Source organism: Tachypleus tridentatus, chromosome 8 (genome assembly GCF_004210375.1).
Source record: "Tachypleus tridentatus isolate NWPU-2018 chromosome 8, ASM421037v1, whole genome shotgun sequence".
In the NCBI taxonomy this organism is placed as follows: Eukaryota; Metazoa; Arthropoda; class Merostomata; order Xiphosura; family Limulidae; genus Tachypleus; species Tachypleus tridentatus.
The window spans coordinates 29,874,785-29,902,514 of record NC_134832.1 but is presented as its reverse complement, the minus strand read 5'-3'; the positions used below and the strand labels follow the sequence as shown (position 1 = coordinate 29,902,514).

Genomic DNA, 27,730 nt, shown 5'->3' with positions numbered 1-27,730 from the left:
CCCAATATACTTTGCAGTAAGGGCATATATTTGCTTAAATTTACAGTTAGCTTTCATGGCAAAATAATGTGAAGTTTGCCATATATTGATACTCATAATCACAAGCTGTTTATTTATTTTTAAATATTTTTACAATAATACGTAAATAACAAATGTACCATTAAAGGCATTTTTTGGTTTCTCATTAGAAGAAACCATTGATTTACTAGCTTGGTTTGTCATTTTCAGAAATAGTGAACGGGTTATTTAAAAACATTTTTGTTGAAGTTGTTATTTAATAACATTATTTATAATCAGGTTGGGCTTGGTCTAGCGATTAGCGTGCCTAACTATGGATTCCACGGTTCTTGTCCCGTAACTGCAATAAAAGTTTGATTGGTTATTTGAAATTAAGCACACAGCTACACAAAGGGCTATCTGGGCTATGCCCACCATGGGTATCGAAATCCAGTTTTTAGTGGTGTGAGTCCGCAGACATACCGCTATGTTAGTGGGGATCCGCAATAAAAGAAATTCACGATATGTACTTTGGGTCTGTGGATGCATCATAACAGTGACAGTCAGATTTCACTATAGAATTAGGTTAGCATAAGAGATGGCGGCAGACGTTGTTGGTTATAATCTGCTTTCCTTCTAGTCTATTGGTTAAAAATTAAGGCCGACCAAACCAAATCGAAACCTATGACAAATCTGTTCTTGAGGTAACGCGAAAAAAATAACCACTTGAATAAAAAAACTTTATGTTTTTTAGACCACAAGTTGATGGCACTTTCAACACTTTTTCAGCTACTAAGTTACGTTAATTAATTCCTTGACTATTAAACAATGAAGACACAAATATGAAGTTTACAGTCTAATATAAACACGAACCCAGCTTACTTTGTTTGGATACCTTAGTCTGTATGCTTGTAGTTAAGCTCAAAGCTACATAATGGAATATCTGTACCCATCACGGGTACCGAAATCCGGTTTCTAGCGTTGTAAGACATACCGGTGTGCCACTGCAAGGTAGAATACTTTAGATCATAATATTGGATAATTAAAAAATTAACTACTGGACAAAACTCAAATGATTTAGGGTAATTTGATGTTACTGATTTCATAAATGAAATCATTATTTGTCTATCGCCTCTGTATTTTCAATTATTGTATAATGTTTCTATATTTGACCAGCACTATGTAAAATACAATGTAATCAATTCTGTAAAAAATACTTACGCTGTGAAATTAAGTTTATTTGGACAGTTTAATAGTTAAAAGACGTACATTTTTATAACTTCAAACACTGTATTGATTTAGTGCAAAATTTCAAATATATGTTGTTTGTTCTCAATATAACTGTAGCGAATTACACCACCTTTGCTTCATTCTCACGCTTAACTACCCCACCTGAGAATTACGAAATCCTCACTTGCTCAGTTTGCTAAAACATTTGAGAAGACCATCGATTGAGAATAAAAAGGGTAGAGTCAAACGCCTCACACTCACTCAGTTGGTCACTTCGCCTCGCCCCGAGCACAGTCAAAACAAAATCCGATCTTCTTCCTCGCATCATATACGCAATATAATTAAATTCTTCCAAAATTTGTTTTTGAAAATCTTTTAAACTCCAGTTCTGCATACATAAGTTTTTTTTTATTCTTTAGACTGCCTCCATTTCAAGTAAGAGTCCAAAAGTGCAAAACTCATACAAACAGTTTCGGCTATTTTTGTGGAAAATATCTTACAGTTTCAAGAAGGAAATCATCACACTCGAAGTAAAGTAGCTTACTCAGTATTTGGGGCGTAAAACTGATGACAAACAATAACATTGTGCTTCAGAAGTGGGTTGGACAGTTTACATATCTGGCTTAACAAACTGGCTTAATAATTAAAGAGTAAATACGCCATTTGCAGTTCCCATGATGTGGTGTGAGCACAAGGATCATGTAACTGACTGTTATTTTTGCATGACTAATGTTTCTGGGCATTCAGGCAAATTAAACAATACATTGAATATCCAAATATTGTATCATCAATGAAACCAGCAACCCCTGAAGATGGTCTTCCAGTGCCACATCCATCAGTGAATTAGGAAACAGAAGAGTTGAGACAATGAATCATATTCATCCTTTTCGTCTAATGATTCTAGTCCTGTGGCACTTCAACACAGCCCAAGCGTTGGCGGTGGGTGATGATAACTAGCGGCATTTCCTCTAGTCTTTAACTGCTAAATCAGGGACAGCTAGTGTAGATAGCTTTCGTGTAGCTTTGCGCGAAATTCTAAAACAAACAAATGAAAAACTATTTGCACAATATATAAGAATATCTTAAATAAATATATCGTCACTCGAAAACTAGAGATAAACAGCAATTTTCAGCATGATGTTTATAATCAGAATCGTCAAATTACTCAGAAAGAGTTGCATTTTTTTCTAATAGTAAATTAGTTTTCTATTGTTGTTGCCCAGTGTAACCATTCAGCTAGTTAGTTTAAAACTTGATCTGACTTACACAGGATCTGAACATTGTTCCAAACAGTAAAAATTCTCGATAATGTATAGGATTATAAAAAGTTTTTATCTGTTAAACAGTAACATTCATTTAATGACTGTCGAGCTGAGACTAGGGTTAAATGGGCAACACTCGGGAATATCATTAACTCTGACTTGTAATGACCAGTAAACTTTTTATGAACATTGCGTTTAAAACTGTTATTATTTTTAAAAATTGACTGGATGCGATCCAGTATTAACGTGCTCAAATGATGAATCCGAGAATTCGTGGTTCGCGCCCCATTACCACACAGAAAAAAAAATAAAGCTCTTCGCAACATGGGGACATCGGTGCTCTACAAGAGTGATCTTCCTTTACAAATAATCGGGCAGAAAAAGAGTAACCCAGGGACTGTCAGTGGTTGTCTTTTCGACTATCTGTCCTTTATAAAGTCTGCCAGCTCTTAACTGATGAAGGCTATGTGTTAGCTTTACATGAAACTCTGAAATATTAAAAATTGTTTTGTTGTTCATTAAACAACGTAAGTACGTGACTTACATTGAAATACATCATGAACGTTACTAATTTATGAAGTTTTATTTATATAAATACAAATATTAGCATGTTTAAAATGTTTAGCACATGGACAAATGCCAACATCAAAATACACTACTGCTTCGCTGTAATCAAGCGGATATAACAAAGCAACATATATATTACTCAATTAACTTCAAACGGCACCGCAGTACGAAAACACCACTGTTTTGAGTTACAGGCCGAGGATTGCATTTCTATTTACAGCTACTTTTATTTTGTTTCGAAACTGAGTACAAACGCAACTTGCATCATCCTAACCTTGACAATTACGCAACAGATAAAGACAGCAACATGTTTTCTGTTCACTGACCACACGCGATGCCTAACTCTTTCCACTCGGACAGAAATGGATTAGTCACGCGATTAGCGAGCTCCCCATTTTATTTTATTTGTGTGATGTCTATGATTTACATACTCAGACATTCAGTACGGTTTTCGATACCAAAAAACAAAACAAAAATAAACAACAAATCGTCGGGTTACAATGGAAAATAAGTTGATACTTTTATGTCATCTTATGTTTAATTTATTTTTAGTTTGTTTTTTTTAAACTTCGCGCAAAGCTAGACGAGTGCTGTCTGTGCTAGTGTAAGACTAATATTTATGGAATCTGTATTTTGCAGATACTTCAGCTTATCTGTCGGGCGCGGCATGGTCAAGTGGTTAAGGCACTCGACTCGTAGTCCAAGGGTCGTGGGTTCAAACTCCCGTCACACCGAACATGCTCGCCCTTTCAGCCGTGGGGGCGTTATAATGTGACGATTAATCCCATTATTCATTGGTAAAAGAGTAGCCCAAAAGTTGGCCGTGAGTGGCAATTACTAGCTGCCTTCCCTCTAGTCTTACGCTGCTAAATTAGGGACGGCTAGCGCAGATAGTCCTCGTGTAGCTTTGCGTGAAATTAAAAACAAACCAAATATTGGTAAACCTAAATACCACACATGATAAACAATGTTTATCTTGTTCATAAATTTTCTGTCCCCTGCTATATTTGTTTGTTTTTTTGAATGTTGTGGAGCGAACGTTTACCAACGAATAGTAAGATTGACCGTTACATTATAACGCACCCATGGCTGAAAGGGTGAGCATATTTGATGTGACAGGGATTCGAACCCGCGACCCTTGAATTACGAGTCGAGTGCCTTTACCACCTGGCCATACCGGGCCATGCATAACGAAAATAATTTTATTTGTTTAATCTCTAGCCCATCAGTGACTGCCCAACAACATTGAGAGCTTATGATGCTAACATTTAAGGTTCTATCTCTGCAGTGAGCACGGCACAAATGAGCCACCGCGTAGCTCTGTGCTTGATAACTAAGCAATTAATTAAATTTCTGTTTAGCTTTAATGACTTGTTAGAGTTGTCATGCAAAGTTTGGGAGAGGCGGTTGTACAAGTCTTCTATCCGTCTTACGCATTACGTAGTTGTCATGGTAACTCTTGGTGCTATCGTAGTTCTCACACCCATCTGGTGGCGTTTCAAAAGCTGAAGAAATAATTATTTTGATCACATGCTGAGGAAACCCAAGGCCCATAATTCTGTGACACCTGACGAACATATTCGTATGCCCCAATGAAAATGACGACTCGGTAAAAGGCTAATCTATCTTATCATCCGTTTGCAAAACGACGATCTATTTGCATAATCCATAGGTTTAACTAGCCTTTAACTGGAGTAGAAATAAAATTTAAATCGATTCCTAATAAATTCAAATAAGTGTTGCTAAAATATCTGTGGTTGGAGTATTTTATCCAATAAAGCAATATTTTATTTTCTCAGAAGTTAGTAATTTGCATAATATTCCAACCATTATGGTGAAAAGAAAACAAACCAATAAATCTCTTCAGTACTTCACCCTCCACTGAAACGAATCATAATGTGCCTAAGAAAATATTCCCTATAACGTTACAATTTAGTAGTTTATGTGCACTATATATAATCTTAAGCCGAAATGATAATTTTACGCAAGTATTAGGATAAATGTCACTTTCAAGAATAAGATCACACCTTATAATCAGTGAAATGTCACTTTCAAGTATCTATGCGCTGAATAAAGTATAATATATATGCACACACATACATACATATTGGCATTAGATGTCACGTCAGTCAGGGGCGTGAATGATTTGTTCTGATGGAAAACTAAAAAACGAAAGGTGGATTATAAAACAAAAATGGACAGGACGACTAACAAATATTAAATTAATTACATGAAGTCATTAATAATAGTTAATTTTAAGTGCTTCTAATTAAAGACAAAAACAAGACATGTTTGCTATTTACTTTATTTATATGTTAGTTCCACCCTCCTTTCCTTTTGGGCCTGGCATGGCCGGGTGGTTAAGGCACTCGACTCGTGATCTGAGTATCACGAGTTCGAATCCTCATCACACCAAACATGCTTACACTTTCAGCCCTAGATGAGCTATAATATGACTGTCAACCCCACTATTCGTTGGTAAAAGAGTAGCCCAAGAGTTGGAGGTGGGTTGTGATGACTAGCTATCTTCCCTCTAATCTTAAACTGCGAAATTAGGTACGGTTAGTGCAGATATCCCTCGTGTAGCTTTGTGCGAAATTTAAAACAAACCTCTTTTTTTTTTCTTTTTTTTGCGCTTGATAGCAATCTGCGGGTCACGGGCTCGAATTCCTACACAAAAAATGCTCGCCCTTTCAGCCGTAAAAGTTTTACAATCACACTGTTTCGTGGAACAAAAAGAGTAACCCAAGAGTTCGCTACCTGTCTTTTATCTAGCCAATCACATCAAAATTAAAAACAGCTAGCACAGACAACCTTCGAGTAATTTCGTGTAAAATTCGTCAAAACAAACAAACATTTCAACATTCGTAATATAGACTTGTTTTTTGCTTGTTTTAACATGTTACAAATCAATGTCTGAAAACTGATTTATCTTTATTGTTTCTGTGTTGGCAGACATATCTGTACATCAAATGTCATCTGGTATATTTGGAGTTTGGGAAAATGCTCGATATGACAGTAACTGAATCGACTTTGACATTAAAATACTAAGTGCAGTTGAAGTTTAAGATTTATTAATGTAGAGAGCGAGCTAAAATAAATGATTCAACAATCAAATTTAAACCGATCAGTAACCATAGTTACATAATGCTTAAATATATTAGTACCTGCAATAGTCATACGAAGAGAACTTTTACTGACTCAGTTACTAACACTTGGAATTTATTACATTAACACTAGCAAAGTAAATTACAATTTCCATCATATTCCAATAGATGCGCCACTTCCATTATATCCCAAGGCTAAACTTCCTTTTGAAATCTTTAAAGCGATGAAAGTAATGGCTTAGAATTTTAAGATGTTTATTTGAATTATATTTAATGTACTTTCAAAATTTTACGTTTAACAAAACATTATCATTACTGATAATAAACCACGTGATTAAAACGTATAATAAGAAGCTGACAATAATTCTACTTACGCATTTTAAAGTGTAGTTGGAAGATACATATATCTACACATTATTAGATCAGACGTACTTTAAACTACAAATATTAATAAATATCGATTTATCTCATAAACATTCCAACCACTATAGTGCAAAGATTATACAATTAAAAACAACTTTTCCAACGAGTACAAATGCATTAGCACAGAATATTGTACACATTTATATGTATTCTACTTTTTCTTTTACATTGTTTGTTAGTTTTCTTATAGCAAAGCCACAACGTGCAGTTGACTCACAATGACTCTAGAAGTAATGCCTTCATGAGAAAGGGGCGCCGCTGATTTGGTTGAGTTCCCCACCCTCTTTGTTTTTTTCTCGATCACTGATTTACTCTTTTGTATCTCAAACCAGCTTTGTGCAGAAGGTTATGCTATTGCAACCTCGTGTTTGTCATGTTACCTGCGTCTTAACTATCTTTTCTGCATCCCAGTTTTTGTCTTGCTTCCCAGTGACTCAGCAGTAAATATGAGGCTTTATGGTGCCAAAAATTGAGTTTCGATACTTTCAGTGGACAGAGCACAGATAGGCCACAACAAACAAACTAGCGTTTCACACACTGTGTGTTTTCTTATAGCAAAGCCACATCGAGCCGTGTCCACCGAGGGAAATCGAACCCTTGATTTTAGCGTTGTAAATCCAAAGGCTTAACATTCTCCCACTGGAAGACATTGTCATATGCTATTGGCTTATATTATATAAATTTTGTATCCCCGTGTTTTTCACGTTATCTGAACCACCTCTGTACTTTCTGCGTTAGAATTTTCTTCTTCATTTTGTTGTTGTTGCAAGGAGAGATATTTAGCTGGTGTTGAGCATACCTTGTTGACCTACTTCTCGTGTTAATTTATTTTTTACTCCAAGGAAAATAAAGACTTTAACAATTTAACGTCAAATAACTTAATCCAGGTCATTTAAAAATGACGCTTCGCTCATCAACAGGGACCGTAGGGTTAAATAACTCATACATTTTTCAAGACAAAACAATTAAAATAAAGAACATAATTAAAGGTGTCTGCTTTCTGAACAAAAACAGTGCACTTCATGCATTCGTTCTACCAGAGGTGATGTGTGTTCTACTGTTCTTGAGCTCAATTTGATTGGCACTAGCTAACATTTCCAGTTCACTTATTACACAGGTAAAAAACAGACTGACAATTTCTTTAGCATGTTTATCCTTAGGACAACAGTGACAGAATTAAGTCGTGGACAACAAGAACCATCAGTGTCCTGACAGTCTCTGTATCAACCAAGAACTCTTATCTCATGCCCCATATCAAAGACCATCTAGACATGGAAAATCTAGGTTGACCACCAAACATTTTGGAACAAGCTGTCTTCTACACTCCCCAAATACGATACCAAACGACGTTCCTATATAACAAATTAGAATAAGTTATATTTTATATACATGCAGCAAGAATAAACGTTCTAAAGGAGAAAATAAACAACAGACTATTTGGTTTATAGAACTGCAGTGCAGCCCTCAGTGTTAAGGTTTGGTTTGGTTTGTTTTCAATTTCTTGCAAAGCCACACGAGGGCTATCTGCGCTAGCCGTCCCTAACTTAGCAGTGTAAGACTAGAGAGAAGGCAGCTAGTCACCACCACCAACTATCAACTCTTGGGCTACTTTTTTTACCAGCGAATAGTGGGATTGACCGTCACTTTATAATGCCCCCACGGCTGAAAGGGCGAGCATATTTGATGTGACGATGTTAAGGACATCAAAGGCACGCTTGCTTATCAAAAGTCACAATTTAAGTAAAAATAGGAATTCTAATTCTATCACAACAATTTTCACTCAATTACATCGAAGAATTGAAACTTCATAACCCTGTAAAAGTTATTTAGAACAATTCCCAAATAAAACATTGTAAAAATCCTTCAATTTTTATCTCTACATGGCTCCAAAAGGTTTCACCTGTAAATAATGCAGTTAAAGGTTTTTCGAATTTTTCCATTTATACTAAAGTGAAGCTTCACATTTGCACAAACTCTGTAATATATTTAAAATAGTCTGAATATATTTATCCAAGTTTTCGTTTTTCATATCTTTTCTTTCTCCTGAAAGACCTTTTCTGAAGTATTTCATGTAATCTGCGTTAACAGTATATCAGACAGTAACCAAAAAATCATCGCCTCAAAACAAGATAGAACTAATGACTAAAAATGATTGGATAGAAACGATTATTGTAACCTAGGTCACTGTAAAGTAAACAAACTAGGATAAGTATTAATATACAGTTTCAGAAAAAAGTGGCAAGCAGTTCTCATACTGGAGAAAAAATAATTTTGTTAAAAAATTTTAAAACTTAATATATCAAGTCACGAATGTAGGATTTTTCGTAGTTTATGTATACAATATTTACGTTCGTGATAATAGTTTAGTATTATCTTATGTAAGTTTTAAAACTATATGAACATTCTTATTTGAAAGGATGTTAGTTAGTGGGTGTGGCACTCGAGAAGGCCTGTAACATCAAACAATATTTGAATTTCGCGCAAAGCTACACGAGTGCTATCTGCGCTAGCCGTCCCTAATGTAGCGGTGTAAGACCATAGGGAAGACAGCTAGTCATCACCACCCATCGCCAAGTCTTAGGCTACTCTTTTACCAACGAATAGTAGGATTGACCGCACATTATAATGCACCCACGGCTGAAAAGGCGAGCATTTTAGTATTACGGGGAGCCTAGGATATTAGCTAAAGTTGTATTTCTTCTATTCAATGTTTTCACTATTTATGGATGTTTTGTGTCATTTCCACGGCTTCGTAATTGCTTCCATTGGCACAGATAAACAACAAATTACGAAACAGTTCTATAAGTCGTGCGGCCAAAGCAACCAGCACGACAAACTGTGTGTTATTAACAGGAGTGATAGTCAGCAATTTTCCACTTTCTGTAGTTTGGGCTGTGGTAATTCAAACTATCCCGTATTTTAAAGAGAAGTGCATTAGCAGAATTTTACTTCGCATAACAAATTCAAAGCAATCTATTAAGAAACACACGAGATATAAAATCTCCAATTTTGATCGAGTTTATTCCTTTTTTTTATTCTTCACACCTATATTTTATTTGATAAAAAATTTATTTTTCTTACAGCTGGGACATTGATAAATTTTTATAATCTACAATCACATGCCAAATTTGGTCGCGATATAAGCAATGTGTGCGAAGCTATTCTAAAAAAACAGCTTAATTTTGATCTAAATTTTTGTGTACCCCCAAGAAAATAGTCACGTGAGCTATCAGTCTTAAATTCTTTACCACTTTCAGCTCGCATTAAAAATGGATCACTTTTAGCTTTTGTCATTTGGATTAAAATGACTGTTTTCGAGAGGAAAAATTGCCACCATATCGTTTTAAAGAATCTGGTTGGTTTTGTAAGTATAGGTCTGTTCCAAATAATGAAATTGTAAGTCTAAAGCTGGTGTTGTTTATTATCGAGTTTCAATTTGTTGCTTGCTGTGATTTGTTGGTGTGTATTGACAAAACGTTATAATATTTAATCAAAAACACTTTGTGTATGAAAAAAAAGGAACGGTGAAAAAAATGGATTGAGCACGTGACTTAAGAATGAAATCAACATTGGTGACAAAACTGTTAGATACACTTGTAGCACTGATAATAGTTTTACAGCAAATATTCACTCGTTAGTTAGCAAGGCCGCGTTTTTTGTTCAACTTGCTGCTGTTTTCGGATTATTCTTACTTTACTCAAAGTTACGACTTTATACCTCAATACCACAGAACCTGCATCAGTCAGGGTGAAAGAATATGCCTTCCATATCTATGACGCCTCAAAACTTTATTGGGTGAGTTATGTATAAGGATATTCTTGTAATCTGCTGAAGTAATTGTACGATATGCCTTTGCAAGTAACTGTAACAGTCTGACTGTGTTTGGGGGCCAAGCGTTTGTAAGACCGCTTTCTTGAACTTTTAATTAAGTCCAGAGAAAAGACTGGTTCTCCACTTCATTACAACTTCAAAATAACGAAAATATTCGAGTCCCGGGATCGCTCCTCGTTGAAGCGTTTGGGAGACCATTGCAACTTAAGATCAAGTGTTACACCACTTGTTCCTACTAAGACAAGCCATTGCAAGCACAGTCCAGGTCCTCTTTAGCCACGCCTTCAAATTTTCGGGGAAGAAATTTATTTAGCTTAGCTCAAATTGTCAGCCTATCCATGCTTCCTGCACATTCAAGTTGGTAACACTTTACGAGTGTGCAGGATTCTGGTACTGCTATTAACTGAAAAACAACAACAAAGTACACACACACACACATATATATCAGGTCATCCCTTAAGTAATGTTCGATTTCAGGTTCAGAAAAAGAAATGATTTCAAACGTTTTTAATGTTATTTAATCAATAATGTATGCTCCATTATTATTAATTACTTCCTGCCAATGATTCACAAGCTTCTGAATGCCACTTCTATAAAATTCTTGGGTTTGGAGGAAAAGATTGTAGAGAGAGTAGTTTTGACATCTTCTTCTGTTCCAAGCTCTTTTCCATCAAGACAGTTCTGCAAACTTCGGAACAGATGATAATCACATGGAGCAATGTCTGGAGAATAAGGAGAATGTGGAAGTTTTTCTCAGTTTGGCTCTTCAATCTTTGTAGATGTGATCCCTGCTGTATGGGGTTGTGCATTATCCTGGTGTGACACAACACCTTTACGACTGATAAATGAAGGCCTCTGTCCTTTCAGTGTAACATTCAAGCGCTCTAACTGTTGACAATAGAAGTATGATGCAATCGTTACATTGAATGGATCACACCAACAATATCCCACCAAATGCTTAACAAGACTTTCTTAGGGTGGAGGTCCACTTTGAGCCGTGCTTTAGCCAGTTCACCTGCACTGGGCCATTGTTTGCGGCACTTAACATTTTTATAATATATTTGTTTTTTGTCTCCAGTCATTAACCTGTCCAAAAGAAGTGAGTTACGTTCACGACAGTGCAGAGAAATGCAAATACCCACTCTTGCTCTAAGGTTGGCTTCTGTCAACGGATGAGGGACACACTTTCCAAGTTTTGACATCTTTCCAAGCTGTTGCAGATGACGGTGAACTGTTGAATGGGGTGAATTAAGTTTCTGTGTTAGTTCTTCAATTGTTACAGAACAATCTTCATCAAGTGCAGCCAGCAGCAAGTCATCATTAAACTCAACAGGATGACCTGAACGTGATACATCACTTAAGCTGTAATTGCCTGACTTGAACTTCTGAAACTACCTTCGACATTTTCATTCATTGAGAAACTCCACACACCTTGAATGTTTCATGTAATTTCTGCTGCACTATTGCCTTGTTTAAACTCATAAAGCATTATATGTCTAATGTACTCCTCAGACACATCTATCTTCATAAGGGTTTATTTGATTAATGATCTGAAAAAGTGGAGTTGGGTTAGTTTCTTTTATCTGTCTGAACATTTTATACATGTCATATAACATATTTTAGTCATTAAAGCCTTCTACAAAGACAGAAATGATGATGCAATTTCTATATTAAATCTTCGGACATTACATATGGGGTTACCTGATATATACCCTTCACAACATCGATAACAGTCGGACATCGAGGAGAGATTTCCATGACCTAATAACTGCTAAAAAAGCCGCCCATTCACAGCAACTAACTTTTCTTCTTTTTTTTTCTTTTCTGTAACTCATTTGACAATCGTCAAATTGTCGTTTCTTTTTTAAAAAAATGAAGTATTAAACACAATAAAGCGAGAAGCTTGAAAACCACGGAGGAAATTCTCGTCAAGAGAAAAAATATAAAACTTTTTAAAAACTTGTGGTCAAGGCACAAACATTCTCTCCTTCATACCTACTGTGGTATTCTCAGGTGCACTGATTTTCCTTCCGACTAATCGGGTAGGTTTAACATAACAGTAGAAGGTTTGACAGAAAAGTATATATGCATTTGTCGTCTACGACGTTAGATACTCCCGTGTGAGTAACGCTGATTAAAACAATGAAAATATCAGTTTTATTGCAATGGTGATATTAGTATAATTTATTGAGTCAGTATATTTGTTTGTATTTGAATTTCGCGCAAAGCTACACGAGTTGTATCTGCACTAGCCGCCCCTAATTTAGCAGTGTAAGACTAAAGGGAAGGAAGGCAGCTAGTTATCACTACCCACCGCCAACTCTTGGGCTACTCTTTCGCCAACGAATAGTTGGATTGATCGTCACATTGCAACATCCCAACGGCTGAAAGGGCGAGCATGTTTGGTACGACGGGGATTCAAACCTGCGACCCTCAGACTACGAGTTGAGCTCCATAACCACCTGGAGATGCATGGCCCTAGAGTCAGTAAACAAAATAAGTTTACGGTGAGACATAGTAAGTACAAGAGTGTTAGATGTTAAACCAGAGCATAAGATTACAACATAAAACAAAAATCAATGACTTGCCAATAAATGTTGAACATTTAAACCCGAAAGATATTTGATTGCAATGTAATTTTGAATGCGTTAAGATATAATATTTTAATAATGGATTTCTCATCAATAAAAGCTTTTCACATCGTAGCACCGCTGTCGATATTTTTACGAAGTGACAGTCTTACACTAAGAACACGAGTAGTTCACTCTCAGTAGTGGAAAAAGAACTTGATATTTACAAATTATAAACTCTCATAAATGTTGAGAAGTTTTGCTTTAATCTTAGTCAGATAAATAAAGAACCTAAATGTCATATGTATACACACACCAAACCTGAGTTTATGAAGAGGGTGGTTTGTAAACCTAGAGGGAAGGCAGCTAGTCATCATCACCTACTGCCAATTCTGGCGCTACTCTTTTACTAATGAATAATGAGATTGACTGTCAGAGACTGATAGGGAAATCACGTTGGGTGTGGTGGGGATTCGACCCCTCGATCCTCAGATTAAAAGCCAAGCGCCCTAACCACCTGGCTATGCCGTACTCTCATGAGCTGTGTCTTTCACGATTTCGACAGCGTCAGGTTTGTTTGTTTAGTTGAAGTTAAGCGCAAAGCTACACAATCAGCTATTTATGTTCTGCCCACCCCAGATATTGAAACCTAGGTTCCAGCAAAATAAGTCTGTAGACATGTTGATGTGCCACTGGGGGGCGACAGTGTCAAAGCAAGCTAAAATATCTGATAATAGCTTGTTTTCCAGTAACACTTGTTTCAATGTCAACACATATAAATGTGATTGACTTTTAGATATCTTAAATACCTTTATTGCGCATCGTTTAATTAATTTTCATCATGTCTTGATGACTAGAAGAAATACAGTACACTCAAAATTATTTTTAAATATGGTTGTTGTTTGAAGTTAAGCACAAAACTACACAATCGAAACCCAGTTGCTGGCGTTGAAAGTCCACGAACATGCCGCTGTGCCAATGGGAGATTTAAATACAGCGTATGTACTATAGACATTACGAATCAAGAAAACATAAACTGCATTGCCATCTAGTGTTAACAATAATAACTAAACTGCAATACGTTAACATGCGAAAAAGTTATTAATTCTGTGCTTCTGAATGTACAAATTTCATGATGATGCATCATGTTTGATAGTTTTAGATATGAATAGTTTGTGAAAAACAGCTCTAAGTAAGATAAAGAGATTAGGTACTGATGTTACCTGAAATCCGACCGAAAGAAAACCTGCGGAATGGCGTGAGAAAAAAACATCATGTGAACTCTGTATTCAGAATTACTACAAATCATGTACAAATGAATAATATAAACCCTCATGATTATTATGGTTTTTATACCTACAGCTATTATATGTCTGATTTTTAGCTAGTTTTTATGCGTTAGTTATTAATTAAATCCAAAATTCAAATCTCGCGAAACCTGAAAAATCCACACATCTTAATTTGTAGCAATTCATACCTCTTAATTTTAGCACCTAGAAACACATCATTAAAGAGTACCCGGATATTGATAAACCGATTGTAATTACTATGGAACATGACAATCACCGCTGTCTGTTTTTTGTTTGTATGATAAATTAAAGACTGAAAATGACAGGATAAATAATATTGGAAAACCAAAACGTACAGTTACCAAATTATGAATATAATTTGCTATTGTCACGTAAAACAATTATTCAGTATTCAAAGGTAGAAGTGTGATGCGATGTAAGTAAGAAAATAAAATATTATTTTAAAATAATAACCATATTTTCTCTTCCACACTTAAATTATTCATTTGTAGAATTCTCCTCAATTACGGAGTTCGTCTGATGCAACTTTTTAATCAACCCTTTTCATTTAGTAAACTTAAAACATTAAGTACTGTATCAATAGAACTGTTGAGTGCTTTATGTGTACTGGTTAAATTCAGATAATGGTTTTGTTAGTGAGAGTAGAGTGTTGTGCGTGTTTATACATGAAACTTCCGTTGAGATAAACATTGCAAACAGATTACAACAACTGTTCAAAAGAAATTTCCTTTTTACAGGAAGCTCTCACGATGAAGAAAACTACTGCGAGAGGCAAAGACAAAACAGGAAGTCAGTTCTGATAGATGGCGACAACCTATCATACTGAAACACGACTTGACAAGGGAAGTGTTACCACAGTATGTGGATAATGCTGACACTGTGTAGTGATAAAAAATAACAAGAGTAACAGTCAGAAGAAAAGGGCATATTTAGTTTGTTTTGAAATTCGCGTAAAGCTATTCGAGGGCTATTTTCGCTAGTCGTTCCTAATTTAGCACTGAGAGACTAGAGGGACGGCTACCTTTTTCTTTTAGAAGCAAAGAGTGTGATTCATCGAACAGTATAACGCCCTCCCTCCCAAATCGTTAAAAAGGGAAAGCATGTTCGTTGGCGTAGATTTGAAGTTAGGACCAACAGATTGCTAATCGATCGACCCTAACCGTTAGACCATGCCAGACCAGTTAGACTTAGATCTTAGTTTTCTACCAATAAACGCTTTGTATGAACAAACCATTTTCTTGTTAAAAATTTAAAAAATGTGTGGCAGATACGTTTTCCTTTGCAGCTTGTTTCTGATGGTCTGGTTTTAAAAAGGAAGATGATTTACAGTTTTCTTTATTTTTTACAAGAGATGCTTCTTAACACTTTCATTTGAAGTCTAATTACGATACAATTATAGACACTGAGCCAAAGTGAGATAGGTTTCCTACCTTAAAGAATAAGTTTTCCGATTTAACCTCACTGGCCACTTTAATAAAATACGTCATTGTTCTAAGTCTCTCCATCTCATTTCATTTCGAAAAAAAAAAGGTTGTTGAAACAAACTTCGATATTAATTTTATTTCACAAGAGAAGCTCGTGAATCGATGTGAACTGGTTATGGAGCCCCTACCTTCACCAAGACGGCTTAGCGGGAAGTCTGAGGGCTTATAATGCTAAAAATTAGGTCTTGATACTAGTGTTGAAGCATGACACAAATAGATAATTGCGCTTAACAGCAGACAAATAATAAATTATGAAAGAAGGAATATCGCTGTGCAATTTCGGTACTCACTACCAGGAAACATTTTGTAGTTTTTATTTCTTATGCTTTGGTTTAGTTTGTTCTATATGCAACACCTCTCGTTTCTGGCTTGCAAGCTGCGTTATTTAAAGAACAAAAAAATTATCTAGTTTTTAAAATACATTCTTTTTCTTTCTCAAGTTTATGACAGCATAATTTCTCCCTCTAACTTTCGTGACCCGGCATGACCAGGTTGTTAAGGCACTCGACTCGTAATCTGAGGGTCGCGGGTTCGAATCCCCCGTCACACCAAACATGCTCGTTCTTTCAGCCGTGGAGATGTTATAATGTGACTATCAATTCCATTATTCGTTGGTAAAAGAGTAGCTCAAGAGTTGGCGGTGGGTAGTGGTGATGGCTAGCTGCTTTTCCCCTAGTCTTACACTGCTAAATTAAGGATGGCTAAAGTAGATAGTCCTCAAGCAGCTTTGCACGAAATTTAAAACAAACCAACTTTTGTAGTTATGAAATAAATAAATTCCAATTTATAACCAACGACCAGTGATAGAAAAACATTAAGAGTATTACGGGGTTTGGGCTAGCGACATTAATGTACTTTTATAACAGCCAATCATCTGTTGTGATATCGTCCTAAGTTACTTTAAAATAAGTGTAACTATATTGCTTAAGGTGAGGTTGTATTATTTTTTGTCAATCACTGCTGACAGTGGTAAAAAATGATTCATATTAGACAGGTAGGTACAATATCATGCCTTACAATATCTTACAAACAATACCACATCTTACAACACCTTATAAACAATATGCCTTCCAACATCTTATAAACAATATCATGCTTTACAACATCTTATAGATAATACCATGCCTTTACAGCTAAAGTACGTTACATACCTTTCGCAACACAAAAACAAGAGAGATATAGAGTGCAATAAATTGGGAAGTGGAAATGAAACTTTCTTACTTTGTCTTATTACATCACTGGTCAAGTTGATTTACTATTTTTCAAACATTCTCTTCCGTTATGCGTGAAACTTAGAGTTTACGCATTGGAAGCCTCCCAGTGGCACAACGGTATGTCCGCAGGCTTATACTGTTAGAAACCGGGTTTCGATACCCGTGGTGGGCAGAGCACAAATAGCCCATTCTGAAGCATTGAGTTTAACGTTAAACAAAATCTATTGGAAATCGGTGTAACTGAATGCCGCAGTTATTGTGCCTCAGTCTGATATAACAGGATGAAAATATCCATTTTGATGCATTTGACGCTAGTATAAATTGCACCATTCATTTTCGGTACTGTCATTACAGTTTAAAACTAGATAGACAATAGTTAATCCAATAATATGCAATATTTGTGAAACATTTAACAATTATCTGGAATAAATTAAGACTGATATCAGTACAGATGGTTGGACGTCCCTTAAAAATACTCCAATGTATGTGGTGAATCCAAATCCCACCTGTGATACGATGTTCAAGAAAAAGCGATAAATCTTTCGTCTACTTGTATTTAAGAATTGTTAGCATAAGTTTTCTTTGTGCTTTAGAAAGACGACCGTTTGACAGGAAGTAATTACATATATGGCCTGGCATGGCGCGTAAGGCGTGCGACTCATAATCCGAGGGTCGCGGGTTCGCGCCCGCGTCGCGCTAAAACATGCTCGCTCTCCCAGCCGTGGGGGTGTTATAATGTGACGGTCAATCCCACTATTCGTTGGTAAAAGAGTAGCCCAAGAGTTGGCGGTGGGTGGTGATGACTAGCTGCCTTCCCTCTAGTTTTACACTACTAAATTATGGACGGCTCGGTGCAGCGGGCTAACAACCTACTCACTTAAATACCTGTTGAAGAATCCGCAAGCGATTGCGGCCCTATGTTCCTTGATGGAATCTAACGGTGGTAACTAACTAATTACATATATATGGTAAGCAAATGGTAATTTGCACCAGGCGCTTTCCTTACACTTTTAGCTTGTTTTGTTTTGGAATTTCGCACAAAGCTACTCGAGGGCTATCTGTGCTCCACTTTTAGCAGTTTTTAAGATGGTCATTTACTACCTTCTATATCTCATCAGATCGCTTATTCGTAAGATACACGTATACACTACTGAAATATCAGGTTCAGTATTACTTTATATGACATTAATTATATCAAGTCGGATAATATATTTCAGCTCCTGGAAATTCCTCATCTCTTACACTACGCATTAGTTTGTTAAGGTATGCTGATAAAGCTATACTTGCAGTCTGTTAGGTTACATCTTCTATAATGATTGATTTATTGTTTGAAATTAAGCATAAGGATACACAGTGGGATATTTGTGCTCTGCCAACCACAGGTATCGAAACCCGGTTTCTAGAGATGTGAATCCATTAACACAACGCTGTATGGGGGCTTTCCATAATGATAAACCAATACCTTATTTCGGTATATTAAAGAATATATTTTTAATTTTCCTGCAAGCGTTCTGCATTTAGTTAACACTAATAAACAGGACGTAACGAGTCGTATACATCCATTAATGTTTTGTTTTGAGTAGTTACCCACCATGTAGCTTATAAGCTATTAGTCAAGTATCTATGTTGTCTCATTCTACTTATGTGAGCGACACTGACATTAAAGAATGTCAGAGAGGTTTGTACAATTTATTATGATATGAGAGTTAATCTTCCCTTGAATGCGTATTAGGAGAAATTATAACTAGCACTGGTAACTTAGGATTGTAAGATACCATATTGGAACATTGGCCTAAGATTGTTTTGGTTTGTTTTGAATTTCGCGCAAAGCTACTCGAGGTCTCTCTGCGCTAGCCGTCCTTAATTTAGCAGTGTAAGACAAGATGGAAGGCAACTAATCATCATCACCCACCGCTAACTCTTGGGCTACTGTTTTACCAACGAACAGTGGGATTGATTGTCACATTATAATGCCCCCATGGCTGAAAGAGCGAGCATGTTTGGTGTGACGGGGATTCGAACCCTCGACTCTCAGATTACGAGTCGAGTGCCTTAACCACCTGGCTTACCCGGGCCTTGGTCTGAGATGAAAGTGTTGTGTATGTAAGCTTGTAGTTGTTTGAACTGTAAAGGTGTGTTTTGTGTTAGTTCAAGAAGTTATAAGTGTCTGATAACGACAATGCTGACGCTGACTAGTCTGATTAAAAATCCAAGACAAGAAATCAATGACTGTTTGCATCTTAGCGTACATAATAATAACATTTTTACATAAACTCAATTTTTGCCAATCAAATCTAGTTCAGTGCCTTTATATCTATCGCCATATTTTATTTCCTTTCTTTTCCTCTTTTTGTTCATAAAAGATGTTTCACCCTCGAATTCAGAATTTGGCTTAATTACGAAAATAAACATCTCGAATCAATCGAGAACGTTTAAGTACAGACAACCTACACTGATGTTCTGAAGGGTTTGTTCGTTTTTAAGCATAAAGTCATAAAGCGGGCTATCTGTGCCGTGCCTTCTGCAAGTATTAAAAACCGATTTTTAGGGTTTAAGAGCTCATACTTACCGCTAAGCCAACAAGGGTGTTTTGAAGGCAAAAAACTGCTTGAAAAGATACAAAGTCACGATAGTGGTACAGACATAATATTTTTTACATTAAACCAGTAACTAATTGCTTTACTTGGCTTAAAACCTTTGAAAGTGTTATTAGCAAGCAATTGCTGATTCAACAGCAGCAGAAATGGTAGAGCACTTCTTAGAAAAACCATATCCAATATTTAATCTTTATTTTTCTCTGCAAATCTTGAGAAATGTGCATTATTTTATAAGGAATCCAGGAGTTTATCGATCTTTAAGAGGGTATGACCGGTAGTTGGCAGTAAAATTGGGTGATTTTTTTAACCCTAATTTACGCAGTGGTATGGCATTTGTATTGTACATTATCTATGGAATAGTCATCATCCTCGAACGTTCTGTAAAACTTGTGAAAAACTGCTGAAACACCGAATCCAAATCTGCGAGTGTTCTTGTCAAGATGATTTGTTTGTATTAAGCACAAAGCTAAATATAGGGCTGTCTGTGCTCTGCCTACCACAGGTATCTAAACCCGATTTTTAGCGATAAAAGTCTACAGACATACAGCTGTGCCAGTTGGGGGGTAGCATGTCAAAATGAAAACGAGGTTCAATTTAAAGCTAATGTAAAGTAGCGAAACGTTCGAGGTGTTACACGTGAATCAGGTCTGGATTCGATCACCAACTGTTTAAAAAATAACCGTAAGAAACGTTAGAGAAGCTTCGGTGATGTCAGACGCCCAAAGAGAAGTATCTACGTATCTGAGTTCTAAGGTCACGGATGTATTCGACCACTTGTCTTTAAATGGGGGAAGAAAACGATACAGCATGGCGCGAATCTTGATGATGCGAAGGAAGACAAAAACTGAAAACCACGCAGGTAGAAAACAGCGAATACAAAGACTTATTTCGAGTAAAGTGAAAGAATATTGCCAGGAAAACTAAAATAATGGTGAAACAGCACGACCATGAGGTGTGTCCACTTTGGTAGGACAGAGACACCGACTTCTTAAATCAAATAAAACAGCACGACCATGAGGTGTGTCCACTTTGGTAGGATAGAGTCGCCGACTTCTTAAATCAAATAAAACAGCACGACCACGAGGTGTGTCCACTTTGGTAGGATAGAGACGCCGACTTCTTAAATCAAATAAAACAGCACGACCATGAGGTGTGTCCACTTTGGTAGGACAGAGACACCGACTTCTTGAATCAAATAAAACAGCACTGAACAATGATCCTTGAACCACGCTCAACACAATCACGTACTTCACTCTCGGACCTCCGGTTTTCCAGATTTGATGGGACATTCTATCAACTACCAAAATAGGCGTACTTTCCACCATTGAGTTGAAGACTGTTTGTTAATTAATCGTTTCTAAACTAACTGGTCGAACACAACTCGACACGCCATAACCAACATTTCCACAACGAATTTTTCACGCCACCAACTAACTTTAGAACATAAGGCTCACCATGCATCTGATCACGAACAACACCAATTAAATAAGAAACAGGCATGTTTTATCGGAAAAATCAAGTATTTATTTTTGAAAAGTGATTTGACATACATTGTATTATCCAAGCCACTCAAAACAGTACGTTATTAGTTAGTATCTGAGCCACTTGAGACAGTAGGTTACCAGTAGATATCTAAGCTACTCAAGACAGTAGGTTACTAGTAGATATCTAAGCCACTCAAGACAGTAGGTTACTAGTAGATATCTAAGCTACTCAAGATAGTAGGTTATTAGTAGATTTCTAAGCTACTCAAGATAGTAGGTTATTAGTAGATATCTAAGCCACTCAAGACAGTAGATTACTAGTAGATATCTAAGCCACTCAAGACAGTAGGTTATTAGTAGATATCTAAGCCACTCAAGACAGTAGGTTACTAGTAGATATCTAAGCTACTCAAGATAGTAGGTTACTAGTAGATATTTAAGCCACTCAAGATAGTAGGTTACTAGTAGATATCTAAGCCACTCAAGACAGTACGTTAATAATAGGTTGCAAAACGTTTTTAAGAGGAATGTATTATAGAATAATACGTTCCAAAAGTAAGACTAGGAAACTGTACAATATATGAGCTTATAGCATATAATTTTTGGTTTTGTTTGAATTTCGCGCAAAGCTACACGAGGGCTATTTGCGCTAGTTGTCCCAAATTTTGCAGTGTAAGACTAGAAGGAAAACAGCTAATCATCACCACCCACCACCAACTCTTGAGCTATTCTTTTGCTAACGAATAGTGGGATTGACCGTCACATTATAACGATCCACAGCTGAAAAGGCGAGCATGTTTGGTGTGATGGTCAAATACGCGACCCTTGGATTACGAGTCGAGTGCCTTAACCACCTGGCCATGTCAGACCTATATCATATAAACATAAATATTAAAGTAGGTTTCACTCAGTAATAATTATATTTGAATTTCTTAAGAAATGGGTACAAAACGTCAGAGAAATATAAATACTCTCAGTTCTGGTAAATAAATCGCTACCTCAAAAACTAGGTTTAGAAACATTTAACCCATACATGATACTACAACACTTCTGAATTATAAGTGATAATTGCGTTTATGTTACTTTTTAGAACAGAAATTGCTTTCTTTGTTTGCAATTTTTTAGGTTTATTTTCTAATATATTTTGATGTCGTAAACACGAACTGGTTTGTTAATTCACTCATAAAAGAAACCACTTCTCACCATATACTCTCCAAGTAGTGATTGGTAAATTGGTGATAATAAAGGTGTAGTTAGTGTAACTACAAGTAGTGTTAGAAACAGTTTTGTTATGTATAAGAATAAATAATTTTATTTGAGATGCGACTTCACCCGAGGGATGAAATATGTCATTAGTTTGAAGCTGTGTTTCATTGATAGCTCAATTATCAATAAATAAATGTTTATACTTGGTTTTATTTGTAGTTCAATTATAAATCTATTAACGTTTATACTTGGTTATATTTGTAGTTCAATTATAAATAAATTAATGTTTATACTTGAACTTTCTGTGAACATCTTTGCTCGTTAAAGTCTCCCTTTGGGCTATTTGATTGAAGATAATGTGTATAGATTAGGGTTATATTGGCTAAAAAAGAACCTGCTAGGCAGGGGCGTAGATTTTTTACACCCGATGAGGGGGGGATGATTTTTGCAACCACTTATGTGGACTGTTCAATTTGCAAATTGGTAATCTCTGATTACGTGAACCTGAAAGCTGTAAATATGCAGTCACAGAGTAATTTTGTTGCCACCATACTTGCATGTATACTTAGGCCTACGGACTGATACTTACAAACTATCGCTTACATCGAAAAGCTTAGAAGCACACCTATATAAAAGATGTACGTTTCGGCTACTGAAAAAGCCTACATCTAGGCCTAATTATGTAATTCGATTGGTAAGAACACGAGAATCACAAGAACAAACATACAATTTGTAGGCCTGTGATGCAATAAAACAATTCAACAGACCAAACTGCAGGGGGGGATGATTTTATGCACCATACTCTCCACCTAAAATGAAGGGGAAATGTATATCCCATCCCCCCAGGATCTACGCCCCTGCTGCTAGGTAACTGTGAATTTTTGCATCACCAGTTTTAGTTGAAATAGGTATGATAAAGTTCAATGGTAAATTCAAAATATAACATTCTTTCGAAGCAGTGATAGAATTAAAAGTCCGAGATGCGACAAACCGTTCCAAGGAATTTAAACAAATATTACTCACCAACATTGGTTCCGAAAGCCAAAGGCCCGGCATGGCCGTATTGTTAAGGCGCTCGACCTGTAAGCTGAGGGTCGCGGGTTCGAATCCCCGTCACACCAAAGGTGCTCGCCCTTTTAGATGTAAGGGCGTTATTACGATCGATCAATCCCACTTTTCATTGATAAAACCCCAAGAGATGGCTGTGGGTGGTGATGACTAGCTGCCTTCTATCTGGTCTTACATTGCTAAATTAGGGACGGCTAACGCAGACAGTGCTCATGTAGCTTTGCGCGAAGTTCAAAACAAACCAAACCCTCTAGTCTTACACTGCTAAATTAGGGACGGCTAGTGCATATAGCCCTTGTGTAGCTTTGCGCGAAATTCAAACCAAACCCCCTCTTTTTCCAAAGCTTGATTCAGTTATACTGCTCATGTTCTAATGTCTGATCGTTAGATATAGCGATGTTGAGGACATTAGAATTTAAAATGTGATCTCAAATATACGTTTAAAAACAACTACTCTCGCTGCACTCAAAAATACGTTACAAGTGCTTGTTTGTATACAAAACTAGTTGATGTTGAAAAACAACAACAACAGTTAGAACAGAATAGTAAGTGTATACTTTTGAAATATGATATTACATAAAAATAAAGAAAAACACAATTCTAAGAAAACTAATGTAACAATGACAAAACAAAAAACTTGAGCTTTATCAGCATTAGATGCCTGTCAGGTTTCGGTTTTGTCTTAGATCTGTTTAATTCAAAATAGATTTACAGACTGAGCTTACTTATTAAACTGATTTTTTTTTCCACTAAGACAACACTAAATTAATTACTATAACTCTTATATTAGTACAGACAGCAACCAAATAACGTAAATGATATCAATTTGATATCAGTGATGAATATCAACTGTCATTCAGTGAAATATCACAGAAAACTAGTCGTGACATAACGTCAACGAAAGATGAATGTTAACCATCCTACCATGTGTTACCACTTGGAACGATTTCTTCCAGACACTAAGTTGAAGGCAAGACTGTGCTATTAAATTAAATAATGTAAACAACCACGACAATTAAAGTTATGAGGAGATGATACACAGAACTGTGATCTCCTTTACTTCCTCCTCTCTCCGCTAGCTCACCGGTAAGCTCGAGGAGTTAAAACGTTAAATATCGAGATTAGATCCTATGTTAGGCACACCTTACTTAGACCATGGTGCTGCTATGTGCGTATAACAGCGAAATAAATCACTGTTTACTGAAATATATCGTACTGATTTAGTTACACCATAGTGTTATCACATGAAACGATTTTGACAAGATTCAAAGATCTGCTATAGTGAGTTTCTGAAACTAAGAAATGGAAAAACAGAAGGTTAACGATAGTGTTTCACAAATATCAACCATTCCTTTATTTACAGGAACTTTAGAATAAAACAAGCGTTAAAACATCCACACGTAGTGTTCGTTGGAATAAACCAAGTTTATGTTCTCATTAATTAGAATAAAACAGTTATCAGTTACTTAGAGAAATGGAAAGAAATTTTATATCCTCGTTAATTAAAACAGAACAGGTATCGGTTACTCAGAGAAATCGAAAGAATCATTTGAACATTAGGAAGATCTGTATTGAATTTTAATTTAAACTAGATTTGAATAACACTGTGTCGTCAAGTGCTTTACCAACATCTAACGCCGTCTACAAATACAAGCAAATACTAGACGAAGTTTTCAACCTGCGTATGTGGGCTAACTAGCCAGGTCAGAAGGTCCTAGAAGATAGGTATAGCCATCTATAATTTTGAACATCTGACGATAGGGAAGATAGCAAGTCAGACGTAAGAACTTTGTCCAACTCTTTGAACCGAATAACGAAAATGGCCTTCACTTCTATAACACGTCCAGTTTGATTATTCGTTGTTAAGTGCAAAGATACACAATGCCCTAGCAGGACTGGGCCATCCACGGAAATCGAGTCTCATATTTGAGAGTTATAAGCTTTTACACTTATTGTTGAGCTTAAAATTCAAAGTGCACTGAATGGCATCACTTCTCGAACTCTGGAGTCTTCGATCCACAGATGGACACGCTATCCACTATCGAACAAATAAATCCAGAGAAAGAACACATAAATGTTTGTTTTGAATTTCGCGCAAAGCTACTCAAGGGCTATCTGCGCTAAATATCCCTAATTTCGTAGTGTAAGACTAGAGGGAAGACAGCTAGTCATCACCACCCACCACAAACTCTTGGGCTACTCTTTTACCAACGAATAGTGGGATTGACTGTCACAATTATAACGCCCCCACGGCTTAAAGGGCGAGCATATTTGGTACGACGGGGATTCGAACCCGCGACCCTCAGATTACGAGTGGAACGCCTTAACCCACCTAACCATGCCGGGCATAAATGTTTGCAAAATGAACCGTAGGCGCGAAAGTCAAAAGACTTGAAAAACAAAGGGTAAAGGTCACAGATAACCTTTTTCTCCAAAACAAGTGTCGTAACCAAACGCACAGTTGTCAAACCAATCAGAGTATGAACTTGAGAGTTCTAATCATATTTACGTAGAAACACTGATACATCTAGTCCAATCCAGTGGACACTGTAACCAGCCTGACAAACTTGTGAAGTGGCAGTGACTGTCACACCTTTTTAAGACTGCAGGCGTAAAAGTTATTTTCATGTAGGCAGCTATAACATATTAAAACCAAAGTAAATGCTGTCACAAATCAAGTTTAACGCCCTAAACTTGAGCGGACGCTCTCAGCGGCAGGCCGAAAGTTCCGATTTACCCATTGGACGATGACAGCGTTCGCTAACATTTATGTCCCTTCGGCTGAAAACTAATCCAAATCTCGTTACTATGCACTTTTTTTTATAAATAAACCAGAAGTTCTGTGAAATATTGTCGTTTGTTTTGAAACAAATTTCAGATAAACAATTTGTCTTTGAGACACATTTTTTTAGTGTTTTTTTTGTAAAGTCTGACAATTTCTTTACAGCAGTTCAGGAACAAAGATGTCGAGTTTCACCTGTGAGTGAGCAATTAGATGAAGGAGAGAATGATGCTGATTGTTAGATATACAAGACTGTTTAGTGTAAGAGTTATTATTTAATGATCTAATATTTATTATTACTTAGTTTTCATAACAAGAGTGTTAAAAGTTAATTAGTTTAAAGGCAACAGTTATGACAAATTTTATTATGTAACTCGGTAAAAGTTGCATGTTGTGTTTGTAGTTCAATTATTGTGGTATGTCACGTTTCTCGAGCCTTTTGTATTTTTCTCATTGCCTTAAAAGTATTCTTACATCATGGCGTTTCGTGGTTTGTAAAAAGTTCTAGGCTTCGGTTTGAGCATGTATATATATATAGGTGACCAAGTGAACGCAAGCAAGAAAACGTTAAGTAAATAACGGTTAAGTTGATAAACGTGAAGTTAGATTGCGTGATCGTTAGTTTAGCCGTATCGGGCGATATTTTAAAGTGAGGGTTGCACAGAGATAAGGAGAATACTTTATATTGTCAAAGGGTGTTTTAAAGTAATTGAACGAACCTGTGTGGACTTTGACGAAAAGGTGACAATTGTTTAAAATTCTGGATCAAACTATGGTAACCTATGACGTAGCGTAAGTGAATCTATCGCAGATTGTGCAATAAGAAACAGTAGGGAAAACTAATTCGTGTTTTCAATCAGTCTTGTGTGAACTTTTGAGAAGAAGAGATTTATTTACAGTTTTAGATATAATTGTGATATCATATAGTTTAAAGTATTTTTGTACATACGTTTTACTTGTTTTGAATATATTATTTTAAAACAAGTATACTGTGTGCTGTCCATTTATTTTTCGAATTTATCGCCAAGAAGTCACAGACACTTACTGTAAAAACATCTCAGTCCATATTTAAAATCGTGATATCGAAGGTGATTCTAATTTGCATTTCGCGCAAAGCTACTCGAGAGCTATCTGCGCTAGCCGTCCCTAATTTAGCAGTGTAAGACTAGAGGGAAGACACCTAGTCATCACTACCCATCGCAATCTCTTGGGCTACTCTTTTACCAACGAATAGTGGGATTGATCGTCACTTTTTAATGCCTCCACGGCTGAAAGGGCGAGCATGTTTCGTGTGACGGGGATTCGAACTCGCGACCCTCAGATTACAAGTCGAGTGCTTTAACCACCTGACCATACAGAGCCCAAGATCAAGGAGAGAGGCATGTTTGAACACACACTTGTTTACAGGTGTCTGTCGAGTGCTGTAAAAAGTTGCAATTCATCGTATCACTTCTGGTCTGCTGACTTTGCAAAATGAAAAATATAAAACTTCATGTGGCTATTTAATAAGTTTTGAACCTCGAATGAATTGAATTGAATGAGCATCTATTATGTGTTGTGATGTTTTACTTTGAAAGGGAACAATAACTGATTAGTTG

General features: G+C 36.4%; 1 protein-coding gene across 7 annotated transcripts in view; it reads right to left on the bottom strand.

Annotated features, from left to right (window-relative positions):
- Positions 1-1,214: 1,214 nt before the first annotated feature.
- LOC143222077 (uncharacterized) overlaps positions 1,215-27,730 on the bottom strand; it is a 52,501-nt gene continuing 25,985 nt past the window's right edge. For 4 of the 7 annotated variants that reach the window (XR_013011996.1, XR_013011995.1, XM_076447960.1 and 1 more), the window contains one exon: positions 1,215-2,262. Coding sequence is in view for 4 of the 7 variants with exons in the window: in XM_076447960.1 (XP_076304075.1) it covers positions 2,215-2,262 (48 nt within the window). In the remaining 3 variants the exon portion in view is untranslated. Of the gene's footprint in view, positions 2,263-6,753; positions 12,896-27,730 lie in introns of all 7 variants that reach the window. The other 3 variants (XR_013011994.1, XM_076447961.1, XM_076447962.1) reach the window with 2 other exon arrangements.